This window comes from Apostichopus japonicus, chromosome 8 (assembly GCF_037975245.1).
Source record: "Apostichopus japonicus isolate 1M-3 chromosome 8, ASM3797524v1, whole genome shotgun sequence".
In the NCBI taxonomy this organism is placed as follows: Eukaryota; Metazoa; Echinodermata; class Holothuroidea; order Aspidochirotida; family Stichopodidae; genus Apostichopus; species Apostichopus japonicus.
Window position 1 is genome coordinate 9,863,824 of NC_092568.1, and position 26,781 is coordinate 9,890,604.

Below are 26,781 nucleotides of genomic sequence, written 5' to 3' on the forward strand. Positions count from 1 at the left end.
ACTACTACAAACGCAACTAACTATTTTCAAATCGACCTCGAACGAATTGTTTTGACAAAATATCAGTTCATTGCTTAAAACTTCCATTATTGCAAATATATTCATATAATTTTATATCCCTCATTGAATCATCATTTATATATTGATGTTCCTGTATGTATGCATATATGTGATAAAACCATATCAAACATTAATAAGGTACAGTGCAGTTATTTCCCCATGTGAATTTCAGGAGGCATGAGTTTTCACTAAACTTGAGACAACCTCCTGGAGAAAGCGACTCACAGGAGAGGATAGGTATTATGTTTGGGCGGGTGAGAGGGGGGGGGGGCTGAACAAACTGTTGTATGGTTAATGATATACATGTACCCAACTGAAGCTTTCAGGAAGGACAAAGGGATCCGTATAACTGCATGACAAATAGCCAAAATGAATGACAAAATCGACTCAGTTTTTTTTATATCTACTTGAAATCTATTCATAATGAGAAGGCGATATAAAAAGAAGACATTATGTAGGGGAGAACGAAATAGAAACAAGTCAAACTGGCCAATTTTTAAATTGCTAGTTGCATATTATGATTAAAATGGATACTTTAATTATCCTTTGCGGGTTCAAAGTTCATCAAATGCAAGGCGGGTGGATCAGGGTCGTATTGAAATAAAGTCACTCATGAATATTTATAATTCGAACTATTAGCGTATATCTCCCATAAATTTCCCCCTCCCCCACCCCCCACTTGGTGTTGTGTCCATAGCCCATGGTATTACATTATTTTGCAAAATCATGTAGTATTAAATTACACTCATGTATTAATAATTAATAAGCAATGCAACCATTTATTCAATGGATGATATAACTGGTTATATTAGATGACCAGTTTTTTAAATAAAGATGATTATTTTCTCTCATTTCAATTATAAACTGAGTTAGTAACACTATATCATGTCGTTCTATTTCACAGCTTGAAACAGTTCTCTCATGTACCCTTTTTACTGTTTCCATACAGTTATTACGTAAACAAACACATTCTCTAAATGAGGATGTTGTCGGGCATCACTTGTGAAAAATATTCAATAACTGTATAGCTACTGAATATTCATATATATATATTCATTCGTTTTCTTAAATACATGTGGCAGCTGAGTCTTTGGAAAATGCCGTAGATTGAAAATGAATGAAGTCGATGGAATATGTGTGCCTGGGGTTATGACTGGGATCATTAGGGGTAACGGAGGGGCTTAGGTGGAGCTGCAGGAGCGAGATGATGGTGACCCATAATTATTGTACGAAGAGAATGACCTGCTTGGGCGAAACGTAACACAAAAAACCCTCTCTTACACCTGTGAGAATGGAGACCATAAAGGCAACACTTTTGAAATGTGACACCCCTCTATTCTTTTAGATTAGTCCCCATTTAATTACGTTGCTTCAAAATAGTGTCGATAATATGACTACAATTTTAGCTTCACAGCTGAATCATCAGAATCAGTCACGTGACCTAACAGAGGAGCAAAGAAAGAAGGCAACGCCAAATGTTTAGTTAAATCGACGTCGAATCAAGCAAAGATAGCAGCCCTGCTTTCACTTGAGGAAGGAGGAGAGTGAAGGAGAAGAAGAAGAAGGAGAAGAAGGAGGAGGGTAAGAAGAAGGAAAGGAGGAAAGAGCTGAGTGAGTGTGGTGATGATCTCAACCCATACAAAAGGTAGTTAAATACTATAACACTAAAATAGGGATTAAGTATGATTAACATAACCATAAATATGTAATGTAGCTTACATTTGATAAATAGGCGTCGCGCATGTTCTGTATAGATACACATAGATATAATACAGCGTGTATAGACCTAAATGTATACCTGAAGGTCCCCCGGGTTTTCATTTTTTCCTTGGTGATCTCAGTTTGCCCCTTCATCATCTTAGCCACCCTCCAGTGGTGGGTTTTGTGCCCGGATTTAATATGATTAAGCGTGCTGATTTTCAAAATGGCGTCATATTTTGCAACTATGTTTTCCACAATATCGACAATTGGCGACAGTAACAGGGGTCGCTATACCTCCAGTTTAAACACTGCAGGGTAGAAAGCTATTGCACTAAGTCGACGCTCCGCGTCGCTGGAACAGCGCTATCGGCCTGTTTGAATTAATTCAGTCTGACACACACACACATTTAGATTACAATTGAATGTTATTAATTTAATATTGAGGTAAATGATATGTTTGGGCGTAAAAATACAAACAAAAGATAACATAATTTATTTATTTTTTAATATCGAAGTACGAAAAGTGTATCAAAATCATCTCCGAGTGACTCATTTAGCTCTAAATGAAAAACTGTTACAATTGTTTTGTTTTAATTGTTTTTTTTTTTTTACTCTATTAAAATCTGTCACACAATGCTAGTATGAAACTATTATGTTGACGTTGCAGTGCTCTGTTAGCCAGTCTTGCGGGTATGGGAGGCCGTTGGCGTCAGAATTCCACCATTGCCCGATGTAAAACTGTTCACTCCGTAATAGACATGCTCACTTGGAAGTCATCATTGTTACAAATTCTATCGAGATGAAATGAAAATCAAATCAATAAATAAATTAACAAATCATATACGACTATATTTCATGTTTATCTTTCAACATTGTTAAGTTGTTGATGACGATATACCTACGTCCAAGAAACATGAAGAAGTATAAAGAAAGAAATATAAGAAAAAGAAATATATAAAATGAAACTTGTCATTCATTGCCCAAATTTATTTCTGTAACCTAGCCACAGTTTTCTGTTTAAGCACATTGGTGAATGTCAAACCGGGGGCGTAACCACGGGGAAGGGGAGAGTGGGGCGGGCTAGATTGACTCCCTTAATATTGTTCCCCCTCCTCTAACATGTCAATAGGCTTTGCCCGCCAACAGAAAAGAATTGGGCCCCTTAAAAAAACGAAGTCTAGCTACGCCCCTGTGCCAAACTGGCTGACTTGGGCGTAATATATTACTTAGCAATATATTCATACTGTCGAGGTGCCATGTCTCGGTAAACGGTCTTTCTTCATCTTCAAGAAAAACTTCGTCGCTTCCTTAATTAGACTGCGGTGGTTCACTGTCTCAATTTAAGTGACCCTCCAGACCCCCCCCCATTATCCGCGTTGCCCCTCCCCCCCCCCCTCCCCCCTGTCTCGTCATGAGTATTTCGCTTGACTAAGATAACATAAAGCCAAACATAAGAAAGCAAATTACGGCTGAGAAGGTATAAAAGATCTCTAAACACACTGCCATTCTTTGTCATTGCCGCGCATCATCATCATCACACACATACACACACCAAAAACCATGTTGTCATAGTAACACTGATCATCTCGCGCTGACCATTATTTACATTAATTTGGCAAACGTTCTAATTTGGAGAGTAAGGAAGTTTCAAAGTAATATATTCCTTCATTAGGTACACTGTTTGTGATTCAACGCAGGTATTGCAACAATGAGAACATGAAACATCTTTCCCGGCTAATTTCAAAGATATAAACATTCTACTTCGCTCGTCGGTGTGAAATTAGCATCTTTTAAAATTGAATTAACATTTTCTATATCAAAGAGATCGTCGTAACAATGCCGCCAGCATCACCCCCTCCTTTGTACCTCCTCAAGTATGCACGCATGGACACGTTTCAGATATGAATTATTCATGCACATGAAATAATGACCTTGCTATTCGCATTTATCAAGTTGATCAAGTTTGAACTGAACTCGACAAAAAGAAGAAAAAGAGAGAAAGACGATTGTGAAGAAAGATTATCTGTGATATTTGAAACTAAACTACTACTTACAATGGAATAATAAAACAACATACCCACCCGTAAATCAATCCATGTCAGACAGACATCATACGGTATAGAATTATATGTCAAGGGTTTTGAGAGCTTTTGCTTGTTTTATTATTAGATTTCTGTTTGATTCATAATTAACATTTCATTCAAGCAAAGTCAGAATGTTTAATAAGTCGACAACAAAAGAGAGAAAGAAAGAAATCAGGGGAAAATATCTCTTTTCTAAAATAATTATTGTTTTTTGTCAAACCACAGATAGTGAGGTGGCTTAGCAACAATTTTGGGGCTTAACGTTACCGGCCGGACAAAAGTACCAAATTTGGCATGGAGTTTCTTTTCGACCTATCTATCGATTTTATCCGTGGAACCCACTTTATCGGTTCCGATTTTCCAAGATGGCGGCCAAAATCCAAGTTGGCCGCCAGAAAAAAGGAAATGTCATATATCTGGCTGTAAAAATCGAAGATGAACAAATGAGAGGTCAATTCAGGTGTTTCCGGGGTCACTGAAACAGATGATGATCATGGTATGTTGCTTGAGTAACCCACTTCCAAGATGGCGGCCAAAATCCAAGATGGCCGCCAGAAAAAAAGGAAATGTCATATATCTGGCTGTAAAAATCGGAGATGATCAAATGAGGGGTCAATTAAGGTGTTTCCGAGCTCACTGAAACAGATGATGGTCATGGTATGTTGTTTGGGCCACCCACTTCCAAGATGGCGGATAGAATCCAAGATGGCCCCCTGGAAAAAAAGGAAATTTCATATATTCAATCCCCAGACCCCCTGTGCCCTTTTCTGATCGGGACCATCAAACCTTCCGTCCTCAAACGTGTAAATGAAACCGGGCTAGCACCCTGACTATATGTTATGGCTGGTATTCTTATTGTGTCAATTTGGCTCAGGAAGTCACTTAGGACTTATTGGGGAACTTTGAGGTGTGATCGACCGTGGATAGACACTGTCGCAAAGCCCGTTATTGTATGGGAGTTACAAGTGTCATGTAAGACTGATTACATTGAGTCAACTATATAATAGCGTAACTTGAGGGGAAAATAGACCAGATGTGAGTACCGACTCATTGAGGGATTTTGTACGATTGTGCACCCTTCATAAACACAACGTCATTTGTGCGAACAACACACGCTAAGTCAGGTCACTAGTCATCTGAGGTATTTAGGTCGTTCTTTTCGAACCTGTACTCCAGGGCTGCTATTAGCGAGGATCTCCAGGAAGACTTGTTGTCTGGTATAGACAAGCCCCCCCCCCCCCCCCTTCATAAACACAATGTCAATTCTGCGAACAACACACGCTAAGTCGGGTCACTAGTCATCTGAGGTCAACCAATAACACTAATAACTAAAACAACAACAACAATAACAACCAATAACACCAATAATGAAGGCATGAAACCATCATTCCCACACCAACCGGACAAAGGGACACTCCAGCAAAAGGTGTTGCATAGTCCTGATGGCTTCACAGCCCACACAGGGACAAATCCCTTAACCTAATCGCCACCTGACTAGGCGAAAATGGTTAGTGATGAGGACCCCATGTGCAATCCTCCTTGCCATGTCCCCGAGACGGCTATCTAGTGACTTTCAACACACAGAACACCACACATCTGGAGAGATGGCGGTTTGGCAAGCCGAGGGGGCCACGTTCAGCAGAACATCTGGCCCACCCTCCTCTTTGATTCTACAAAGTGAGTCACCAATCTGAGTATACACCCCCGAAGCCGGTTGTTGGAAAAGGATCCGGGCCAGTAGTGGCGAAAAAGAAAACCACCCCAGAACCTACCAAAAAAGGCAAACGAGGGATTCTCAAACGCAACGAAAAAAACCTTTCAAAAGGAGAAAGCGCAGTTAAGATGGTAGGTGGACCAAACCATGCCCACCCGCTCAAGGGGGTCTTTTACAGAACGGTCCTTTTGAGAAAGTTTGGTTTGCACTTTCCCCAAATGAAATAAAAAATGATCCTCTCCAATCGCACCAAGGCATAATCTGGTGCAGCGATCACCGACCCAGGATACCAAAGGAGAGGAACAATTAAACGATTGACAACTATAACCTTCGCAGGGAGGGAGAGTCACATCCGATTGAATGTGTCGAGCCTTGCCTCCACCTGATCAGCCTTCTCGGCCCAAGTGGTGGCCTCCGGGGCACCATAACCTAGCCAGATGCCGATTACCCTGATCATGACATCTGACCAAGTAGCATCGAACGGGAGGGATTGGCCACGCCAACCTCTCGAACGCAGCCCTTTGGTCTTGGACTTGTTAAGTCTGGCACCAGTAGCCTCTTGGAAGGTGGCCAAAACCTTCGATAAAAGGCTTGAAGGAGACGAGGTCCGACACAATACAAGTAACGTCATCGGCATATTGCACGCATTTAACTCTAGCCCCACCCGGTACATTGAAAGGCCGAAACCCCGAGCATCTGTCCAGCGAGGTACTGAGCGTTTCGCTGAAGAGAACATACAACAACGGGGAGAGGGGACAAACCTGACGGACTCCCCTTCGAACCGGGAAGGGACCAGAAGTAAATTCGTTAACTTATATAGTAACGAGACCCAACGAATAAACACTGAGTTCAATCTGAAGGACTCGCACAGCGCAAGTCTGGAGAGGACCTACAATATCCGGCATCACATCCGCTAAGCGATTTCCTAATGCTTTGGCCAGGATTTTGTAGTCCCGATTTAACAGCGTTATTGCACGCCTATTAGGGTCTAAAGGGTCTCCCGACTTTGGGAGGAGAACAATATTTCCAGCCCTCTGTGTTTGACTCATGTAATTGAACTGGAAAGCGGTGGCGAACACGTCTCTGAAGTCCCCACCGAGAACCTCCCAGAAGGTCCTATAGAACTCAGCAGTGAGGCCATCGGGACCGGGGACTTTCCCTTCTTCATCGCTGCTACCGCTGTCCAGAGCTCACCAACGGAGAGATTCGAACCCAAGCTATCGTTTTACTATGAGGGGGGGGGGGCCTTGTCTATACCAGACAACAAGTCTTCCTGGAGATCCTCGCTAACAGTAGCCCTGGAGTACAGGTTCGAAAAGACTACTTAAATACCTCAGATGCCTAGTGACCTGCTTAGCATGTGTTGTTTGCACAATTGACGTTGTGTTTATGAAGGGTGCACAATCGTACAAAATCTCTCAATGAGTCGGTATTCACATCTGGTCTGTTTTCCCTCAGGTTACCCTGTTATATAGTTGACTCAATGTAATCAGTCTTACATGACACTCGTAACTCCCATATAATAACAGGCTTTGCGACAGTGTCTATCCACGGTCGATCATACCTCAAAGTTTCCCAATAAGTCCTAAGTGGCTTCCTGAACCAAAGTGACACAATTAGAATACCAGTCATAACATATATAATCAGGATGCTAGCCCGGTTTCATTTACACGTTTGAGGATGGAAGGTTTGATGGTCCCGATCAGAAAAGGGCACAAGGGTCTGGGGAATGAATATATATGAATTTCCTTTTTTTCCAGGGGGCCATCTTGGATTCTGGCCGCCACCTTGGAAGTGGGTGGCCCAAGCAATATACCATGACCATCATCTGTTTCAGTGAGCTCGGAAACACCTTAATTGACCCCTCATTTGTTCATCTCCGATTTTTACAGCCAGGTATATGACATTTCCTTTTTTTCTGGCGGCCATCTTGGATTTTGGCAGCCATCTTGGAAGTGGGTTACTCAAGCAACATGCCATGATCATCATCTGTTTCAGTGGCCCCGGAAACACCTGAATTGACCCCTCATTTGTTCATCTCCGATTTTTACAGCCAGATATATGACATTTCCTTTTTTTCTGGCGGCCATCTTGGATTTTGGCCGCCATCTTGAAAAATCGGAACCGATAAAGTGGGTTCCACGGATAAAATCGATAGATAGGTCGAAAAGAAACTCCATGCCAAATTTGGTACTTTTGTCCGGCCGGTAACGTTAAAGTTGCTAAGCCACCTGACTAAGATAGACAAGTCAAATTGGATTGGTTAATAAACTGACTAAAGTTATCAAGGCGTAGTTATCCATCCACATTGCGTTCACTACTCGCATTCCAATCTTCTTCCCTTTACACTTACCCTTCTCCTATACCCTTACCCACACCCATTTCTCATGTTTCCCTTTCACCATCCTCTCTATCCATAGTTACATATGTTTTGACACCACCAACTCATTTCCGACATGTGGCGGTAATTGTAACCAAAAATAAAAGGGACCTTTTAACATTGTTCACATGATCTATGCACCCACGTGACTTCATGGGGGATTACCCCAAAAGACACATCTTAGTATACATCCTGTCTAATCCAGTCTAATATGTTCTCTTGACAAAAAGGGAGGATAAGATACCATTTTTCACTGTGTTTTATGTTGATGTTTAAAAAATAGAGACGAAATTTGTGTAATTCTTTGACAAAAAAAGATATAATAGCCACCTATGCTATTGTAGTAACACATGGATGTCAACTCACATACTAGCAAGAGGAGGTCGTGGATGCATGTACATCCTTCAAATGAATGCTCTGCATGCATGCTAACTTTTACATTGCTCAAGAAATGGCAAATGCTATACGAAAGTAACAAACTCCAGGGGTATGGTATGGGTACGAGATGGTCCTGTCTGTATATCACTACTATTAACATGCACAGTTCTGGCAGAGCCAGACAGAATATTACCAGGGATGTGTTAATGAGGAGTTAGAACGAAACCCGCTGTAGGGCTTTGAAGTGAACTTAAAATTCTGACGTTTGAAATTGAAAAGGATTATCCGGCCCTTAAAGTTTGATCAGTTCGATATCCCTGGTCTTTCCAAGGGGCTAACCATGTTTTCGAGGGCCAACATGACATTTATATGTTACAAGTCAATCTCCTATTTTATTGGGGAGGGGAGGGGGAGAGGGAGCTGAGGGGAAGGGAATGGGAAAGAGAATGGGGGGGGGCACGCAACTGACCTTCATAATTGACCTGTCCATCACCATCAATATCTGCTTCTCTGATCATTTCATCAACTTCTTCATCCGTCAGTTTCTCGCCGAGATTTGTCATCACATGCCTGAGTTCGGCAGCACTAATCGAATACCAAACACCAAAGCAAAAAGACAATAGAGAGAAGAGAATAATGCGGGTTAATGAACAAACAGAACATAGCTATTACTTAACAAACCTGCAGTCAAGATTGAAGTAGTAGAAAGCACATGCGTATAGGAGACAGCGGATCAGGGCAGTAAATATCCACTATAGCCACCAATCCCCCCACCCACCCCACACCCCTCCCCGCCCTCCTCCGCCGCCCCGCCACTAAAATTCCGACACTTTCGGGCAGATGGTATAAAAGGTCGAGCAAGTGCGCATGTTTCCTTTGAAGGAAAAATGACATTCGCATACAATGTTGTTGCCACCGCCTCCCCCATTCCCAAATTCCTTTCGCCCCACCCCCCTTTTGGAACACAATGAATAATTTTGATACGTTATAAACCGTTACAAATATCTGCTAATATCAGTCCAGCTTGTATTTCTATACCACTTTAAAGTATAGAGACTGAGGCTCATTAATATAAAGTGGCTGGATTACTTAGTCTAACACAGAGACCATCCAGGTCAACTCCCCACATACAACACAAATATTCAATAGCAAATCATAAGCCTTTTATCTTGCACAAACGGTGTTGAATGTGGCCAAAGTGTGCTCTGTTGATCATGCGAAAGTCAAAAGAACATATTTTGGTTGATTCGTTAGAAGTTATAATAAAATGGATAACCATTAAACATTTAGGCCTGCAACGAGGATCTGATGTCGTCATCAATATATAAATATATAATTTAGCATATTTGAAAGACGAATATCTTGAAAGCCTATAGAATAACGATAGAAACATCACCACTTTCACACTCAATTTTGTCTTGATCTGTTCTTGGAAAGAATACATATCGACACTTAAATTCTGTCTAAAATCATCCTTTTATATCCGAGCATGTTGTTGTACAAATGGGCATGTTGTTACACACAATTGGGGGGGTGGGGTGAAGGGGGGGCAGTGGTCACTAAATGAAACAAGATGAGTTTATACCTAATGTATCCGTTGCCATCTTTATCAAAGACCCTGAAAGCCTCTCGGATCTCCTCTTCGCTGTCTGTATCTTTCATTTTTCTCGCCATCATTGTCAGAAATTCAGGAAAATCGATCGTGCCATTTCCTGGAAGAAGGCAGAACAGAAAAATAAAAAGACAGTAGTTGGATGAATTTACGAGTAAAACATTGAACGGAAAGATTCATATATATATATATATATATATATATATATATATATATATATATATATATATATATATATATATATATATATATATATATATATATATATATATATATATATATATATATATATATATATATTTATATATTTCTTTTTCTGTCTGTTGGAATCAACCCTTGAATTCTCCGGTGAAAAGACACCTCACCTTCTCTGCAGGCATGGGCTGGCATTTAACTCGTCATCCATGATTTTGACAGGAAAAGAAATTGTACATATAGAGTGTTTAACCGAACAGGTGGTTTCTGATTTCAATAGCGAGACTAGTATATATAATAAATATATATATACATATATATATATATAGTGCTCTTAAAATGGAAAGTTTGTCCCTTAATTAAACGAATAGTGTCCAGAGGAAAAAATGTACATTCGACTGAAGAAAGAGGAACACATTCTGAGCTTCCCTGTGGAATTTGTAATCCAATTTCCTACATGGCGTTCATGATATGTTTATTAAATAATTGAAATTGCCACAGCTTTGACCTTGAATTGGATACCAACTTTACTTAAGGGGATGTGAAATTAACAACAAACCAATCATGGCAGTGTATTTATAATGAGATGCATCACGAATGTGAAGTAGAAAATTGTAATTCAAATGTTGAAGAACGACGTAAGACAAATTTGTTAGTGTGCTTCTATATGACATCACATTTGTTTATTTATTTCTGCTACCACACATGTGAATTTCAAATGTTCTTATCTCGAAGACGGTATATATATATATATAGCGGGAGGCCCGTGGTTCGAATCCCGGTGGAGGCTGAAAGTTTTTTCACTGTTCTTGATTTTCCAACTCATTACGATTTTCATTTATATATATATATATATATATATATATATATGAATTGATGTACATTTCACCAAGATGATTAGAATGTGTTCCTCTCTCATCTGTGGAATGTACATTTACCCTCTGGACCATCCTTTTGAACTAAGGTGCCTCATAATTACACCCTAATGAAGTTATATTCACTCCTCATTACATTGTGATAACGGTGATGGCCATAATCAGATAACTGTAATGAAATCAACAGTAGTTATCTCATTGAGTTATTGCTAGAGGCATACAGTGCGGCGTGGAACTAAACTTCTGTAAGTACTTTACTGTGAGAAGGTCTGCATGTTAAACAGTTTTACATTAAAAATATCAGCAGCTTCAGTTTATTCATAATACAAAACACACCAAGAAAAACCTAATAAAAACTTTGTATTTTGTTATTTTGTATATACACTGCTGCGTGCTATTCCGTTGTTGACTTGTTTCTACAAGCCTTACAACACATACTTGATATTTTACTTCTGCTAGTTCAGTGAATGTCCACGAATGATTGAGGCATTCATTTGTTTATTTTACTCGTAATATATTTGACAACACACAAACCGATGTTTAATAGGGAACTGTAACAGATCAATATTTATTTTGATTACACTATTTCGATGTTTGACAGGAATTTTGTCGATGATGGCATTAGAGGGGGGTGGCATTATTCCCAGTTATGATGTCCCACCCCCTGTAACACAAAACTGAAACAAACTTCACGTCTGTTCCTTTTTCTCTCTCTCTGGGGGGGGGGGGACCCAAATACCCCACTTCAGATGAGTCAGCCTCAACGTCCCCAGTGCCACACCCCTTCTTCATAAATACTTAATTCCATAAAACCGCGCCCCCCCCCCCACAACCCTCCCCTCATGTCATTCTACATATTGCTTTAATCGTTACTAACGCGTGTCCTTTCACTTTGAAGTATTAGAACGAAACGAAATAAGCATGCCTACCCAATTAATACATTTACCTCTCCGTTAATATCAATCTAAAGCAACACGATGGTTAATTTCCGATAGCAGTCACTTTTCACTCTCAATATATACATGATCGTTTAAGGGACTTTCTGTCTCAATAACAATTGGTTTCTGTCACCGTGGATAACGGTGATTGGTCCAGTTTTTTCAACTGTTTACACTTTGGCCGCTTTGAGAGATGAAGACAAATGATTCAGTTTGATAATGAAATCGTCCGCTCGGGATTCTTCCTTGATGAAGGGTGAAGGATTGCTACGTAATTTGTTGAGTAAGCCGTAAAGTAACCACTAAATCATGTCGCTTAGCAACCAAAATGAATTGTTTACCTGTTGCTACGTAGACGGCAAGACACGGGCCGAAGAGAACGTGGTCACTAAAAGGGGGGAAACTAAACTCAATTCCTTGACCAAACATTGCATCGTTTGTCTGATTTTTATGTATTTGTTGCTATAGGAACAGGCTGGTGACTTGTATTATTGAGCGGTATATCCACTTGATGGCCCGAGAGGAAACCCATCCACAGTAGATGGTTTACGTATAGGATAGCAGTTGTAAATCATTCGGCTGTGTGTACAAGTTGTTTATGTTAGTGAGTGTGCAACGGTTGATTATAGAACTAACTCATCAGAGTACATTAAGCTTAACGTGTTTTTGTTTTTATTTATTTAAACTTCATTTAATTGAGGGTGACTCGGTAAGTCAGAGCTTATCTTCCCCGAGGCCCTCAGTTAAAAAGACAAATAAGAAGAATTGTAGTCAACATCAACATCAAAGGAGACAACAGCATCAAAGTAGACAACAACGTTGAAGGAGACAACAACATCAAAGGAGACAACAACATCCAAGGAGACAACAACATGATAACAGACAGCATAGAAAGTAAACAACATATATACATTGCCATTTCGGCGTTCCATATCAAAAGAGCAGGTAGAAATACAGACAATAAGAGAAGCGGAAGAATAAAACAACAGTTAATAGAAAACGTAATAAAAAAGAAACCAATGAAAACAAACAAACCCCTGTAGGATAGTAAACTATTAAAGGGGCATAGGAAAGAAATGAAATAATAAAACAAATATATAGTCTTATTGGTCAAATGCTTTCTATCCTAATTTGTCGAATAGGTCAGTAGATCTATCATCATATGATGCATCTATAATCCTAGCAGCACTCTTTTGAAGTTTCTCTATTATGTTAATATTTTCTAGAGAACATGATCCTCATATCAGGTAACAATAATCGAAGAAAGGTACAATGTACCTATTGAAAAAGGGGTCAATGAATTCTTTCTTCTACTACTGACAACATTACAATAATAATCAACTAGTTTCTGCCAAGTCAAATTTGAGTCTACTTTAACCCGTAGTAAGACCAAATTGATAAACTGTATGGGTTGCTAGCAGGGAAGGATCCATGCCCCCCACCCCCCCCCCCCCACAATCTTCAGTGTTCGGTGATGAATCCAATATGATGGTACAAGAATATCATGATGAACAAGTTTCGATTTTCCGTTGCTGACTAAGTCTGCATCCATTATTTTTTTTAATTTTCTAAATGTTCTTTCTAATGTTATGCGTTTTTACTAACAACACATTCTTGAAACAGTCTGTGGACAGTTATAATGAAAACGTCAACGACTGTATAACACACGTGGCTAGGGAAAATTGGGAAGTAACGCCCGCGTCGTAATAAACAGTTTCTTCCACTTACTTTGAAATAATGTAAGTGCTAAAGTACGGGGTGTTTTCTATATGATTAAAGAACTATAGGGTTTTGACGATATTATTCCGAAGAGAGTTCACAACGAGTCGAGTATGTAGGCGAGTTTGTAATAAGTGGGTCTAAGTTTATTAGTATTTCCGTCACGATAGACACATTTGAGGTTTCTGACATAACGATCCATACATCACCGAGGAAACCAAGGGTAACTGAGACAGTTGCAATCATTGAACAACACTGTGTTCCGGTGTTAAATTAACGCTCTGAAGTATTAATGTCTTCAATGTCTTCAAGCATTTAAGAAAGCTCGTTTACTGGAGACAACGTACCATGAAAGGTAAACACTGTCACTACCAAATGGACTACACTGATATCAGTAGTTGATATCATATTGCCATGATAAATACGTGTACAGCCTATAGCATATAGATATGTAGCCTATACGGTATACCCTAGCCTACGTGTTTGACATTAGCATTCATTCGTGTTAGTAAAAGTGAGTTTAAACGCTATAGTTCCTATAAAAGAACAACCTGCAACATTCTAAACACATTCACATTTTGTTAATGGCCTTTACGTTATATTCCCATATGCATTCCATATGTATCAGACCCGCAAAATAATAGCGTGCCTTTTTCGTTGGTTTTTTTTTTTTTGCTCTCAGTACCGGGAGAAGACCTTTTCCAAGCCTCAGTAGTCTCACGATTGAAGCAGATAATTTACGATGAAATGTTAGCATGACGAAAACTATAACAGGTCACTCCATACATCTTTAGACCATTTGAATATCGGTATTGAAAGACGATATAAACACACATCTTGCGCATGTCCACACAGCACAGACAAAATTTCTCGAAGAGTAATTTGAGCTTCTCTTGTCAATACTGTTTACAAACTGGATCTGTAGGCAACCCTATCGTATCGTTATACTGCAATTTATACTTCAGGGGACCTACACTCTCTTTCATCACTGGCACTATACGTAAGACCATGCATGGAGGTATTATCATGTCTGGGTAAAACTTACAAATTAAGACAAAGCTTTTAAAGTCGCCATTCGTCGTAGAATATTAAATCACAAAAATAATGAGGAAATCCTACGTTTTGACCTTTTAAGTAATTGCCACCAATACAATGAGATCGTATATTTCACACTAGTTAGTGCACGGTTGCATTCACACACTAAAACGCGTTTGGGCACATCCCATAGTAACGTTACAATGTTGGCCTACATTGTATAGGGTCTCAGCATGCAGCTATAACTGGTCTCACGCGTTGATGGGGAGAGTTGCATACTTAATATATCACCTCCCCCGCCCCCTCCTCCTTTAAAAATGACACACATTACGCTTTGTCCTATATTTCCCCGTCCCCATTGGTCCGGTCCCGGGTTGTGTCCTCCCTGACCCCCCCCCCCCTTACACTCTCCTCTCGTAAAGCCTGGGTCCGAACTCAAGTGTATTGTTAACATTATCTAATTAGTATTCGTTATGTGCGTTAGTCGATGTTTTTGCAAAGCAAATATTGTCGATGTACGTTTAACCAAACCATGGTATATATATTCAAACATAACTAGGTACCCTTCAATCTAACTTTAAATTAAACGATCTGTGGTTACAATACTGGGTTTGCCTGTCAAGGCTTAATTACAAAGACATTAACCGTTTAATCGAATAGAGACACTTGGTGACTCATAAATTTAATATTTTTTTTTAGATCTATATTGCAAACCTTTGAAGTTTATGTCTATAATTTCATTTTCGCCTCGCGTGATATTTCATATAGTGTGTCATTTCAGCCAGTACTGAGATACTTTCTAAGAAAAGTCACACATACATGCACGATAGAGCCTGAGTACGAAAGCAAACATCTATTAATTACGACGCTATATAGAAAGAAATTGTTGACAAGCATTCATAAGTTACGTAATATACTTCCATGAATCCCAGTATTCGAACATACAACATGGTAAAACGGCTACTGCCAGATGCGAATAAATCCCCGCGCATGCATGCTTCTAAGTGACATGTATTATTATTTCAGTATATATTACCGTCTGCATCGACTTCATTTATCATATCTTGTAATTCTGCCTCTGTGGGGTTTTGACCGAGCGATCTCATCACTGTTCCCAATTCTTTAGTTGTAATGGTACCGTCGCCATCTTTGTCGAATAGGGAGAAAGCCTCCTTAAATTCTAATAAACGGGAGGAAAAGTGAGAAAGAAAAGAACGAAAGAAATGAAACAGATTAGAGACAAGGAATGACAAAGAACATAAGCTTTGCTACCATTAAAGAGGACACAAACCCAACCATCAACTTTAGCTTATAAGACAGATATTTTGTGAGAAAAACAACCTCATTGAAACAGCTTAGAGAAATTCGATCTCCGTTTGAGAGATACATTAGTCTAGAGTCGTGTTTGGGAGCACTCATTTTAAACATTACATATATAGTGCCGCTAGTATTAGAAGTCTTTAAGTTTCTTTTATTCTTTCCTTCATATTTTCATGGTATATTATTACATATAATTATATATATATATGAATATTAACCAAACCATCATCTTTGGCTTATAAGACATATATTTGTGGAAAAGAAATTCATTTAAACAGCTTAAAGAAATTCGATCTCTGACGCTGTTGACGCTGAAACCATTCAACGCCATCTTTAAGTCTCCTAAAATGCTTAAATATTTTAGATTCGGCATTTGCAAAACCCATTTCCATTACAGAAACAAACGATTGCAATCAATAATGAGAAACGTAAAATATTTGAGCACATATTGCATGCTGATATCAAAGTTACACTTGATCAAGTTTTCAGCCTTGTGTTAGATTTTTTTTCTTAGCGGTTTGGAGAAGTTGTTCCTGACAGGTTTCTCTATTACATATATCAATAATGCCAGTATAGGGTTTGTGTCTATATTCTGTCCAACAAGGTTTCTTCCCAATAACACGCAAATAAGCTAAGGCTGAAATTTCAATTGCCATCGGACGAGTGTGTAGATTGACCGGAGGATGGGGACGGGGGGGGGGGGTGGGGTTCGGCAGGGACTTTTCTACCTAATGGGTTGTGGCATGTAGAGTAAGCGAATCGACATTTTTATCCTTTCGTGTATTTCGTGTATTTTTTGTTCTACTATGCTGTATATTTCTTGTAAAGCGCATTAAAGGCGTCGGCATAATGCGCTATATGAGTTAGAATTATTATTATTAAATATATATACCTTAGGTCGACATTTACATTGACTTATACACACTAAATTCAATTCAATCTAACCCTAACCTTTTTTTCTATAACCCTAACCCTGAACCGACCCTAACCAAACCTTGTAAATGAACGTTTTAGAGGACGGAGAACATTATAAAGCTATTTGCGACAAAAAAAAGTTTCTTAAAATGGTAGTAAAAACAATAGGTCGACACTGAAATGTCGACCTAAGGTACACTGTCGACCTAAGGTACACTTTTTTACCATAAACTGTCGACCTAAGGTACATATAATGAGTATATATATATATATGTATATATATATATATATGTGTCTGTGTATATATAGATGTATATATATATATACATGTATATATATATATGTATATATATATATATATACTACTGGGGGGGGGGGACCTGAGGTAGGACGGAGGGAGTAGAGAGATATGATGAACTCGGTTCGCTTACCAGCTATCTGCTCTTCTGTCAGTTGATCTGCCTGCAGGAGTAAAGAGAAAAGAAACTTATGTTTTGAATACTGAAACCAAATTTGACATGAATATGTAATGGGAATGTTATATAAATTGTTGATGAGCATTATGCTAGTATCGAAGAATGAAAGATATATAGCTTGGCTGGAACGTTGTACACATACTGTAGCTACCTATAGCTGTACATGTGTAAGCGCTGGTCCGAAGACACAAACAAACTAACACGATTAAATAGATATTCGTAGACTCAAAATGTAAGATTTATTCGTTGAAGATCTTAATTGTACTAAAGGCATTAGACCAACAGAATGAAAGCCATAAATTAACGATCCGCTCTGCATTTAGAGCGCAACACAAAAACTACTACAACCATACCGAGGAGCCACCTGACATAACTTAAATTACCATATATGCAAATGACATAATGAATATTCGGATTGAACTTCAGGAAATTCTATGATGTAATTTACTACATCTGTACAAAAAAAATTGTTACATGCATTGATGAGAAATGGTCCGAAACCAGTAAGGAAGGTCGTCATTCCATTGTAGGCATTTGCCACCTGTGTATATATATATAATACTAGTTCTGTTTATTTGGCATATTTTTTGTCTTACTCTAGAGATCAATCCTGATGCTAACCAATTCGAATTCATTTGTGAATCATAAGGTTGGATCTCGAAAGATATACCCTTTGAACAGACTTCTGTTAAATGAAATATATATATATATATATATATATATATATATATATATATATATATATATATATATATATATATATATGTATGTATATATATATATATATATATATATATATATATATATATATATATATATATATATATATATAAATATTTATATATATTCCCATGCCAGACAGATTAGAAAAGAATTGTTTTTTTCGACGGCTTTTGTCATCCGAATCAGCTATATATCATACACTTAGGCTAAAATATTTACAAGGAAAGTCATTAATACAATTATGGACACTCGTTTTTCTTAGAGCATTAAATCCCTTTAAGTCGCCGTTCGTTTGTCGTCACGTGACCTTGCTACGTGTGCAGGAAAATGCACTGATGGAGATCGTGTGATTCACAGTATTTTTTTTTTCTTGCTTCTTCTTATTATTGTTATTATTATTCTAGTGTCGTTTTAATTAGTTTCTTTTTCCTCGATGGTAGATTGTGTGATAACCGTCCTCTAAAATCCCACCAAGGTTTAACCATCTCAACTTGACAATAATCTCTCGTTAATTATAGAAGGAAATCCACACGAAATGAAGTCTTGTGTTTTAATTTCTCATCCTGGCGACGCTGGAAGTTTGTCTCACCGAATGGATTTCATCATCATCACTATTTTGTCAAAACTTGAGATGTAATTTATTAAAACAATTAGTCGGCTTTTCAGTATGTATAGCAGATACTTTATAAAAATTAAAATGAGATAGATATAACACAACCTTAGTCATCGATAGAATATAGAGTATAGCCAACGGTAGTTGGAAGTTTTCCAGAATTCAACTAATTGGATGCATGTTGTAAAAACAGTAAAATGATACAATTTGCATAATTTTAGAAAAGGAATCGCGATTGAGGATAAATTACATATATTTCGAAGCCTTCAACATCTAGGGTTGATGGTTTGTTTTAAGTAACCTAACAATATTACATGTGACTGTGGTTCAATCCCCCGCCACTCCCCCTCCTCATACCCCCCCCCCCCCAAGAAGAAGACACAACCCGAATCATTACGATTGGTCTGCATGTGAAATAAAGATAACTGTGCTGTACATCTTGGCAAGCAGCTAAGAAAAGTAGTTATTCCATTTAGTTGCAATAGACCATCACAGATAGCTATATTGATCCTCTCCACTCATAGATGCCGACTTGGTCAAGTCTAAATATGACATCATCGAGTAACACATGCTTCGAGTTAGTATTTTTTTTTTCCAATGCTTATTTTCTGTATTGAAGATGGGTCTTGCAATTGCCGAATTTAAAATGTTAAAGCACTTAACATAACGTTATGATGACATTAGTTAATAGTATCATTCCACCATTAAATATGAAAAGAATATCAAAGTGAATTTAAAGGGTTTCATATCAAAATGGGCTCTTGTATGACAGAGAGTTGTGTATCACAAATTGCTGTCACATATAAGCTAAAGAAGAAGGTTGAAATGTGTGTCTTCTTTAAATTAATAAATTCTAAGATAATTTTAATATGTGAATATAGACCGTAAGATTAAATCTTGTGGGACACAAAATATGTTACATTGGATTAAGCCCCCTTACAATTCCATGTAGCAACTATAAGTTTGCCAATCTTACATAGAATAGTGTCAAATTTACAAACGAAAGCAAAATAAGAACTCCACAAGTACAAATCTGAAACTATAGGAGGCAAAGACGACAAAAACATTTTCGCGTAATTTTGGTATTCGATTTCATTTAAAAATTGATGAGATTTATATTTAAATAGAAAATATCCCAGCCAAATATAATGGATAGAAGCGATATCTCCACTCAGAAGCTTTGGATATCAATAAGACTTAAGTATTAATGTCGAAAGAAAGTGTTGAATTACAAATAAATACCACCCCCATTTGCCTAGATGTTAAAAAGCATATTCCATTGTGGACCTCATTGCCATGGTAACCATGTATCATTACGAATCACTTAATATCGGTCGAACGATGGGGTCTGAGTACTTGAAACTGTGTGAAGTGTTTTTTATTTACGAAATGCCCTCCGGTGGCCTACGTCGACGCAAATTTCTGTAGATTAATTCTGGCAAATTGAATCGTTTTGGAGGCACATTTTTTCTGATCTATAGTCTTTCTTCAGGACGTTTTTGACTTCACGAATGATGAATGGAACGTTTAGGGGACCCATTGGCTAAGATGGTCTGGAATACCCCGGAAATGCGCATGTGTGGCGTGTATAGGTGCGTGTGCGTATATAATATGCATATGGATGTGAATGTATGCACGTTTGCACCAAAGACCTCAAGTTTTTTTTTCATCTTTCAAGACAAGTTATACTTATAATGTGGCAAGTTCCATTGCCCTCAAGAAGTACGGTATTGCATAAAAACTGCATGTGATGCAAGTTTTTCTCGGGTTAGGGTTAGGGTTAACCCTAGCGGTTAACCCTTACTATAGGGTTTTCCCGGTCCACAAGATACGTCATTCATTGGGCATGATGACATTGCACGACATATTAAACTGTGAACATAACGGTTTTCTCGAGAAATACTGTCACGTGAGGATTGGGTGACGTTTGCTAGTTTGGTTGGATAACCTCCATGTTAGTGGACCGTGTCTAACAGCGATATGCGCTTTGACGGAAAACCCCTCTCAAATTCAGACCCTCTTTGACCTATGTGATCCTTCATATTTCCTATTTTGGGATATCCTGCAAAATCAAGGTATGTCAAAAAAGATCAATGTATTTGTTAACTTACAATCCAAATTAATATATTTTCCTTCACTAATGGTTACTCATAGAGATTCTTAAATAAATGCAACTTATAAAGGAAAGATAAATTAATCACAAATAATGATCTCACATCGTTGTAAAGGACCAACCGTACCGTAGTCGAGGAGATCATTAAAGCTACATTTTGCTTTGGCTTAAACTTTGCATGAGTTACTTACACATGCTTGAATACTTTTCATTGGTCTGAACAAAAGCATACATGACAATTACAACCATTTGGTTGCTCCAGTAGCTAGTTAGTCAGATTTTTTAGCAATAAAACCTTCACTGGACTTTCTGTGGTAATTTTTTTTCCGGCTTCCTCAAAACAATGTCACATTCCCCCCCCCGGCAACCACCCCCCCCCCCCCCAGATTGAACCATTTTCTGCTGTTTCTCACCCCTTACCTACAACCCATACACTCCTACACCCATGGTATGACATTCTCCTTTTTTTGTATGCAATTCTGATTGACCGGATGGTTAACGGGAGGAAAAAATGACTCGAGTATGCAAAGCTTCCAACATCAGATAGCATAACAAGTCCCGTCTCTACTAAACCAGCAAGTTAGAATCCAAGCGTATCATATCATTCAAAATTAGATTTGACGGAAATATTTCCGCGAGGCAACGTCCTGATTGAATCAAATCTTTATGATGATAGCAATAAATCGGAAGGTTTCGATCATGAGAATTTACCGAACAAAGTTATAGACACCGAAGAGCAGTTAATCAGCATTTAATATTAATTAATTTCTCCGCTTAATTATTGCAGACACCAACGAACGTTCTGCCAAGCTGTATATTCATAAATTAGTTATGTAAATGAATTTGTTCTGACGGTATTGTATGTGTCAAGCATAGACGAAGTTTTCATAATTGGCATTTCATTTTGATATTTGACATTTCTGTTCAAGTCTGTCCATTTAATGTCAACATCGCCATTGTCATTTTTTTACATCGTGATAGGGATCGTCATCAGTACACACACAAACACATATATAAATATGTATATATATATATATATATATATATATAACATATTACATATAACATATAACACATATATATATATAACACAATGACTAAGCATCATATATAGATAACCATCAATAAAGTACCTACGGGTTAGCTTTTACGTTATCATTTTTATTTTATTATTATCATGGACTAGGCTACCCGGTCGTCAACATGTTGTGTCGTTACATATATATCTATGTGCGAGTTTTATTTTATGCAGAAATGCACGTACGGTACCCAGGGGCCTGATTTTGATTACAAAAAGCATAACGAAAGGAGTCAATTCTTGCATAAAATTTACGGCTGCAGGCAATATAGTACGGTATATGAAAAATGCAAAAATTTGCTTCACCGTAAAGTTTGACATTTAAAGTCCAGACGGAATTAATGAATTGAAGTGAAACGGTACGTTATTCAAAAAAATATGTCACAATATAGTTTATAGCCGATGCTGGCACACTAGAAATATATATACATATCTTTATATATTTATATATATATATATATATATACATATATACATATATATATATATATTATATATATATATATATATATATATATATATATATATATATATATATATATATATGCACTATAAAACAGACGTTAACTGGTTAAAGTTCATTGAAAATAAAATAAAAGTAAAAAAAATGAAAAAAACCTTGAATGAGCGTTGGCGCGTGTTCAGCATACAAGTAGGTACTACAGTGCAGTGTTCCATTAATTTCACAATTCCGTGAGTAGTTTTGTTCGTTCGAAACAGTGTAAATATGCTGGTATAGAAGACGACGTTGTAATCAAACCATGCATGTCAGATCCAAGTTAACGTACGATTCAGCTTTTGTCCAAGATTTATGTTAATCTACAATGAGTCTGTATTCTTCCCAAACATTACTTTATTGATATGAAACGTTAAGCTCGTGAGCAGTTGTAACATAGTGAACGTTTTGTAACAATGGTGCCTGAGCCAATGTAGTAATGCCCCGCGATGATTATCTGAACGATTTTCGGAAAATTGACTTAAAACTTAGTTACTAGAAAAGACTATTAAAAAAAAGAGGGAAAAAAAGAGAGAAAAACAGGGGGTTCAATGTGGCGCGACAATGTTTCGTCAGCTCCCCACTTAAGTACCTCACCCTCCCCCTTTAGATGTAGAATAGTACAGAATACCATAGAGGACACGTAATACACGACTTTGAAATATACAATCATATAGGCGCAGTTGAACAGGGGAAGGGAGAGGCAGAGGGGCCGCTATTGTTATGAAGAGTGGGGGAAGGGGAGTGCAAAGTTGTATTTTTGACTCCTCACTTTACAACTAATTATGCAATAAACGGCATGTTAAATCCTATATCTATTGCTCCTTTGAATTAACAAAGAAGAACCAATAACTATATATTGTAATTTTCATATACTTTCTTTTTTGTCTTATTTCGATTCTTTTCTTTTCTTTTCTTTCTTGTTTTCTCGAAATGTCCCCACTAAGTCGAAATGTTAGAATTCGTAGTTTCAAAAAGGTAGAAAATGAGAGGTAACATAGTTTGATTTCCTATGTTCCATCGCATATAGTGAACTAAATTTCTTCCATTGAAGACCCCAGGACTCAACGGCCTTCTGTTACCCATTCTGTTCTCGAAATGTCAGCTTGGACATTATTATATAACAAACGCTGTATATTGTGAGAGCTCAATGTGTGTACATCAACGTACGCATATTAACAATAGCAACAACGCCCTCTATTTGTATAGATTGGAACGTTCAATCTTATGTGCGATTGAATTTTTGAGTGGTGTTGCATAGCCTGATAATTTGAATACAATCATGTGAAGCCCTTCGTGTGTCAATACATATATAGCACGATTTTATCCAGGGAGTTCTACTATGTACACATTAGATTCAAAGATATGTGTTCAACCATAAACTACCATGCATATTTCCATTACAGAAATCATTTAGTCCTGATTCTATACATCTCAGTCTAACACAAAATTACCACTGAACGTGCTATGTGTGCTGTGACCATTCCTGATCCTTCTAGTCGATTTGAGTTGCACTTTACGGTACAATATAACCTATAAGGCTACAACCAACTTTTAAAGATCCTGGCATGGATAAATACTGTCGTTTAAATGAACGCTCATCCCGCATTGATGTTTGATCTTCATTCAAATATTTGACAACGACATCGAATAATATTAAAAGCTTCAAGTTAGCAGTGGCTGTAAACTGAAAAAGTCAGATTCCACAGGGATATAAGCCTTCAAACATATGAAATAGCACGCGGAGCTGAAAAGGCTTGAACCAATTGCACAATATCTCCCTGGGAATTTTTTGAACCCTCCTAAACAACAGAGGTGATAAACTGAATTAATTGAACTTATATTTGAATTGAATGCAGGATAAAACATTAAGAATTGCATATTGTGCATTCTATAGACCGAAAATGTTATATATTTATAGGGTAAAGGATATATAAAGGATATATATATATATATATATATATATATATATATATATATAGGATATAGCCTTAATGACTTCAAGTACGGTCCACACCGCCCCATTCCTGGTCCTCCCTACACACACCCTGCACGCTTTTCACCTTATATAGGTCTATGCTCAACCCTCGCAACTTTCTTCACACCCTCAACAAAAGGGACTAAATGTATACCCGAAATTACAATTAAGTTATGGTATTTTAAGTATCAAACGGTATAAATAAAAAAATAAAAAAGATATAAAAATTAACTGGGAAAAGCTGCTTTAAGTATAATCGATCGTTGAAAGTGTGTCATTGTTAATGAAACGGTTAAAAACCAATCCCTAAAACATAGCATTAACACCATGGTATACCATGATGACGTCATTAATGTTTGTTCTCTACCAAAGACAAAACAAAAGGTGACAAGTTTTTTTTTTTTTTTCTTTTACTAAAGCTCGGCGGGTTTATGTGGTTTGATTTGATTAAGTAGGTAAAATTAGAGGTAGCACGGTAGAATTAACAGATTTAATCAATCAAGTTAATTTGTTTGACTTATATTGTTAGCGAGGCGTATTTCATCGACGTTTTTTCACTTAAACTGAATCAATATCCGGCGTCGAAAAGGATCATGCTTTTACCCAAAAATAACAAAATAGTAGCTCTATATTTACGGGCCTTTTCGAAAGTAACGAAGCTGTAACTTAACTGAGCACTGCAAAGAAAATGTGAACATAAATTTGTTGTAAGTACATATATAAATATATATATATATATATATATATATATATATATATATATATATATATATATATATATATATATATCTATATATATATATATATATATATATATATAGATAGATGGATATATCAGATAGATAGATGGCTATATGTATAGGTCTATATGTATATGCACCTTCTATATACACGTAATATGCAGCTAGTAAATTGTACTTATGTGATTAGCAACATTACAAAGTCAAACAGCTTCGTGAGAACAAAAAACAGAAACCAAACACAAAATCATGACGTATTTACAAACTGGAAATCGGTTAATTTGTTATTACAAAGAAGATTGATTACCTTACGATAAGAAACTCCCATTGATAATTTAAATTACATCCACTTTTCACCGGAAAGAACGGAAAACGACTTTTGATATCTATGTCTCTTGGTGCCGAGTATATTACCCGATACAACTATTGCTCGCGAAATATCCCGCTTATCTCTATATTTAAACATGCATTTTACGAAACAGCTGCAAAATTGTGCATGATTTTGAATTTCCGCCCCTACGCATCGCCTCCTTGTGAAAATTCCACGTTTTTTTTTCTTTTCCGAATCCGACTCAAGTGAAACGAATTGCAGTTGAGTCACACGTCGACGAGACTCGACGAGACAATAGTTGTGTGTGCTATTTTTTTTTTATATACATATTCTATATATTTTTTTCCTGCTCTTTTTTTTTCTTTTTTTACCAATCAACCTTATAAATCTTAAAGTTGATCATTTCCTATCAACAATGGGCCCTTGGCATGCACTTGAACGGCCTATTCAAGCAGCCTGATTTTGTGAGGAGCGACATGGGAAGGGGATTTTAAAATGCTGAATACCTATCAGCTTAAGTATAAAAGCTGTATCTGACAGTATTTTTATCAATGTATAGGAACAATCGATTATACAAAACATTATACTCGCCTTAGATTGGAAAAGCTTTCACAAAATAGATGTTGTAGTATGCAAATTAGTCATATTTCGAGTCAAACTATAGGTCTATAGCTGTTTCTATTGTGTTCTATGGTATCAAGTGTATCTAGTATACGTCAGGAGTTTCCCTAATATATTTGATTGCAAAGATTATGAATATGAAAGATGTTAAGTAATCCGTTCAACCAATAGCAGTGAACTAGAAAAAGGCTTCAGAATATCTCTAAAAGATCGCAACAAACAAACAAAAAAACTTGACAAGATCTTACCATTTGGTTGTCCGCCATGATGATATTAAAGTTAACTGGTAATGTTCCACAATATAGAGAGAAAGAAAACTTTGTTATAAAAAGTTGGATAACTGTAGTCCTGGAAACACGACGGTGATTAATACAGATTAAAATATTTTTTCCCCGAAAAAATATAATTGTTTTATGGTTTATGCTTGTTGAATTATTCTTCACTTTTTGGCGAGTATATTAAGTAAGTTTACACACAAGTCACGCGATTCGCCGTAACTACATTGGTATCAACTAATTGGTGGTATCTCGTAGTGTGACGAAAATCAAAATCACGGTGTGTCTTCAGGCTACTCCAAGTGCTAAGTGATAGTTGTCGGCTCTGATCTGCAGTGAAGCTATAGTGCGGCGGCTAAAACACGGCGTTATTCACATTCCAGACCAACGTGGTCGTGTCTCTCTAATAGT

General features: G+C 37.4%; 1 protein-coding gene across 2 annotated transcripts; it reads right to left on the reverse strand.

Moving 5' to 3' along the window:
- Positions 1–1,874: 1,874 nt before the first annotated feature.
- LOC139970590 (calmodulin) lies at positions 1,875–26,781 on the reverse strand. 2 transcript variants are annotated; one of them, XM_071976395.1, is made up of 6 exons: positions 26,344–26,781; positions 17,358–17,388; positions 15,728–15,871; positions 9,903–10,029; positions 8,787–8,902; positions 1,875–2,552 (listed from the first exon to the last, which is right to left on the reverse strand). In XM_071976395.1, exons 1-6 carry the CDS (start codon positions 26,359–26,361, stop codon positions 2,524–2,526), a joined length of 465 nt encoding a protein of 154 aa, XP_071832496.1. In that variant the 5' UTR covers positions 26,362–26,781; the 3' UTR covers positions 1,875–2,523. The 2 variants fall into 2 exon arrangements, with proteins under 2 accessions (XP_071832496.1, XP_071832495.1); XM_071976394.1 differs by lacking the exon at positions 26,344–26,781 and adding an exon at positions 25,451–25,650.

Coding starts and splice junctions, on each gene's coding strand:
- LOC139970590 (XM_071976394.1), bottom strand. CDS start 25,471: ATGGGAGTTTCTTATCGTAAG. Junction 17,389..25,450: donor TGGGAGTTTCTTATCGTAAG/GTAATCAATCTT, acceptor TTACTCCTGCAG/GCAGATCAACTGACAGAAGA. Junction 8,903..9,902: donor GATGGCAACGGATACATTAG/GTATAAACTCAT, acceptor GTATTCGATTAG/TGCTGCCGAACTCAGGCATG.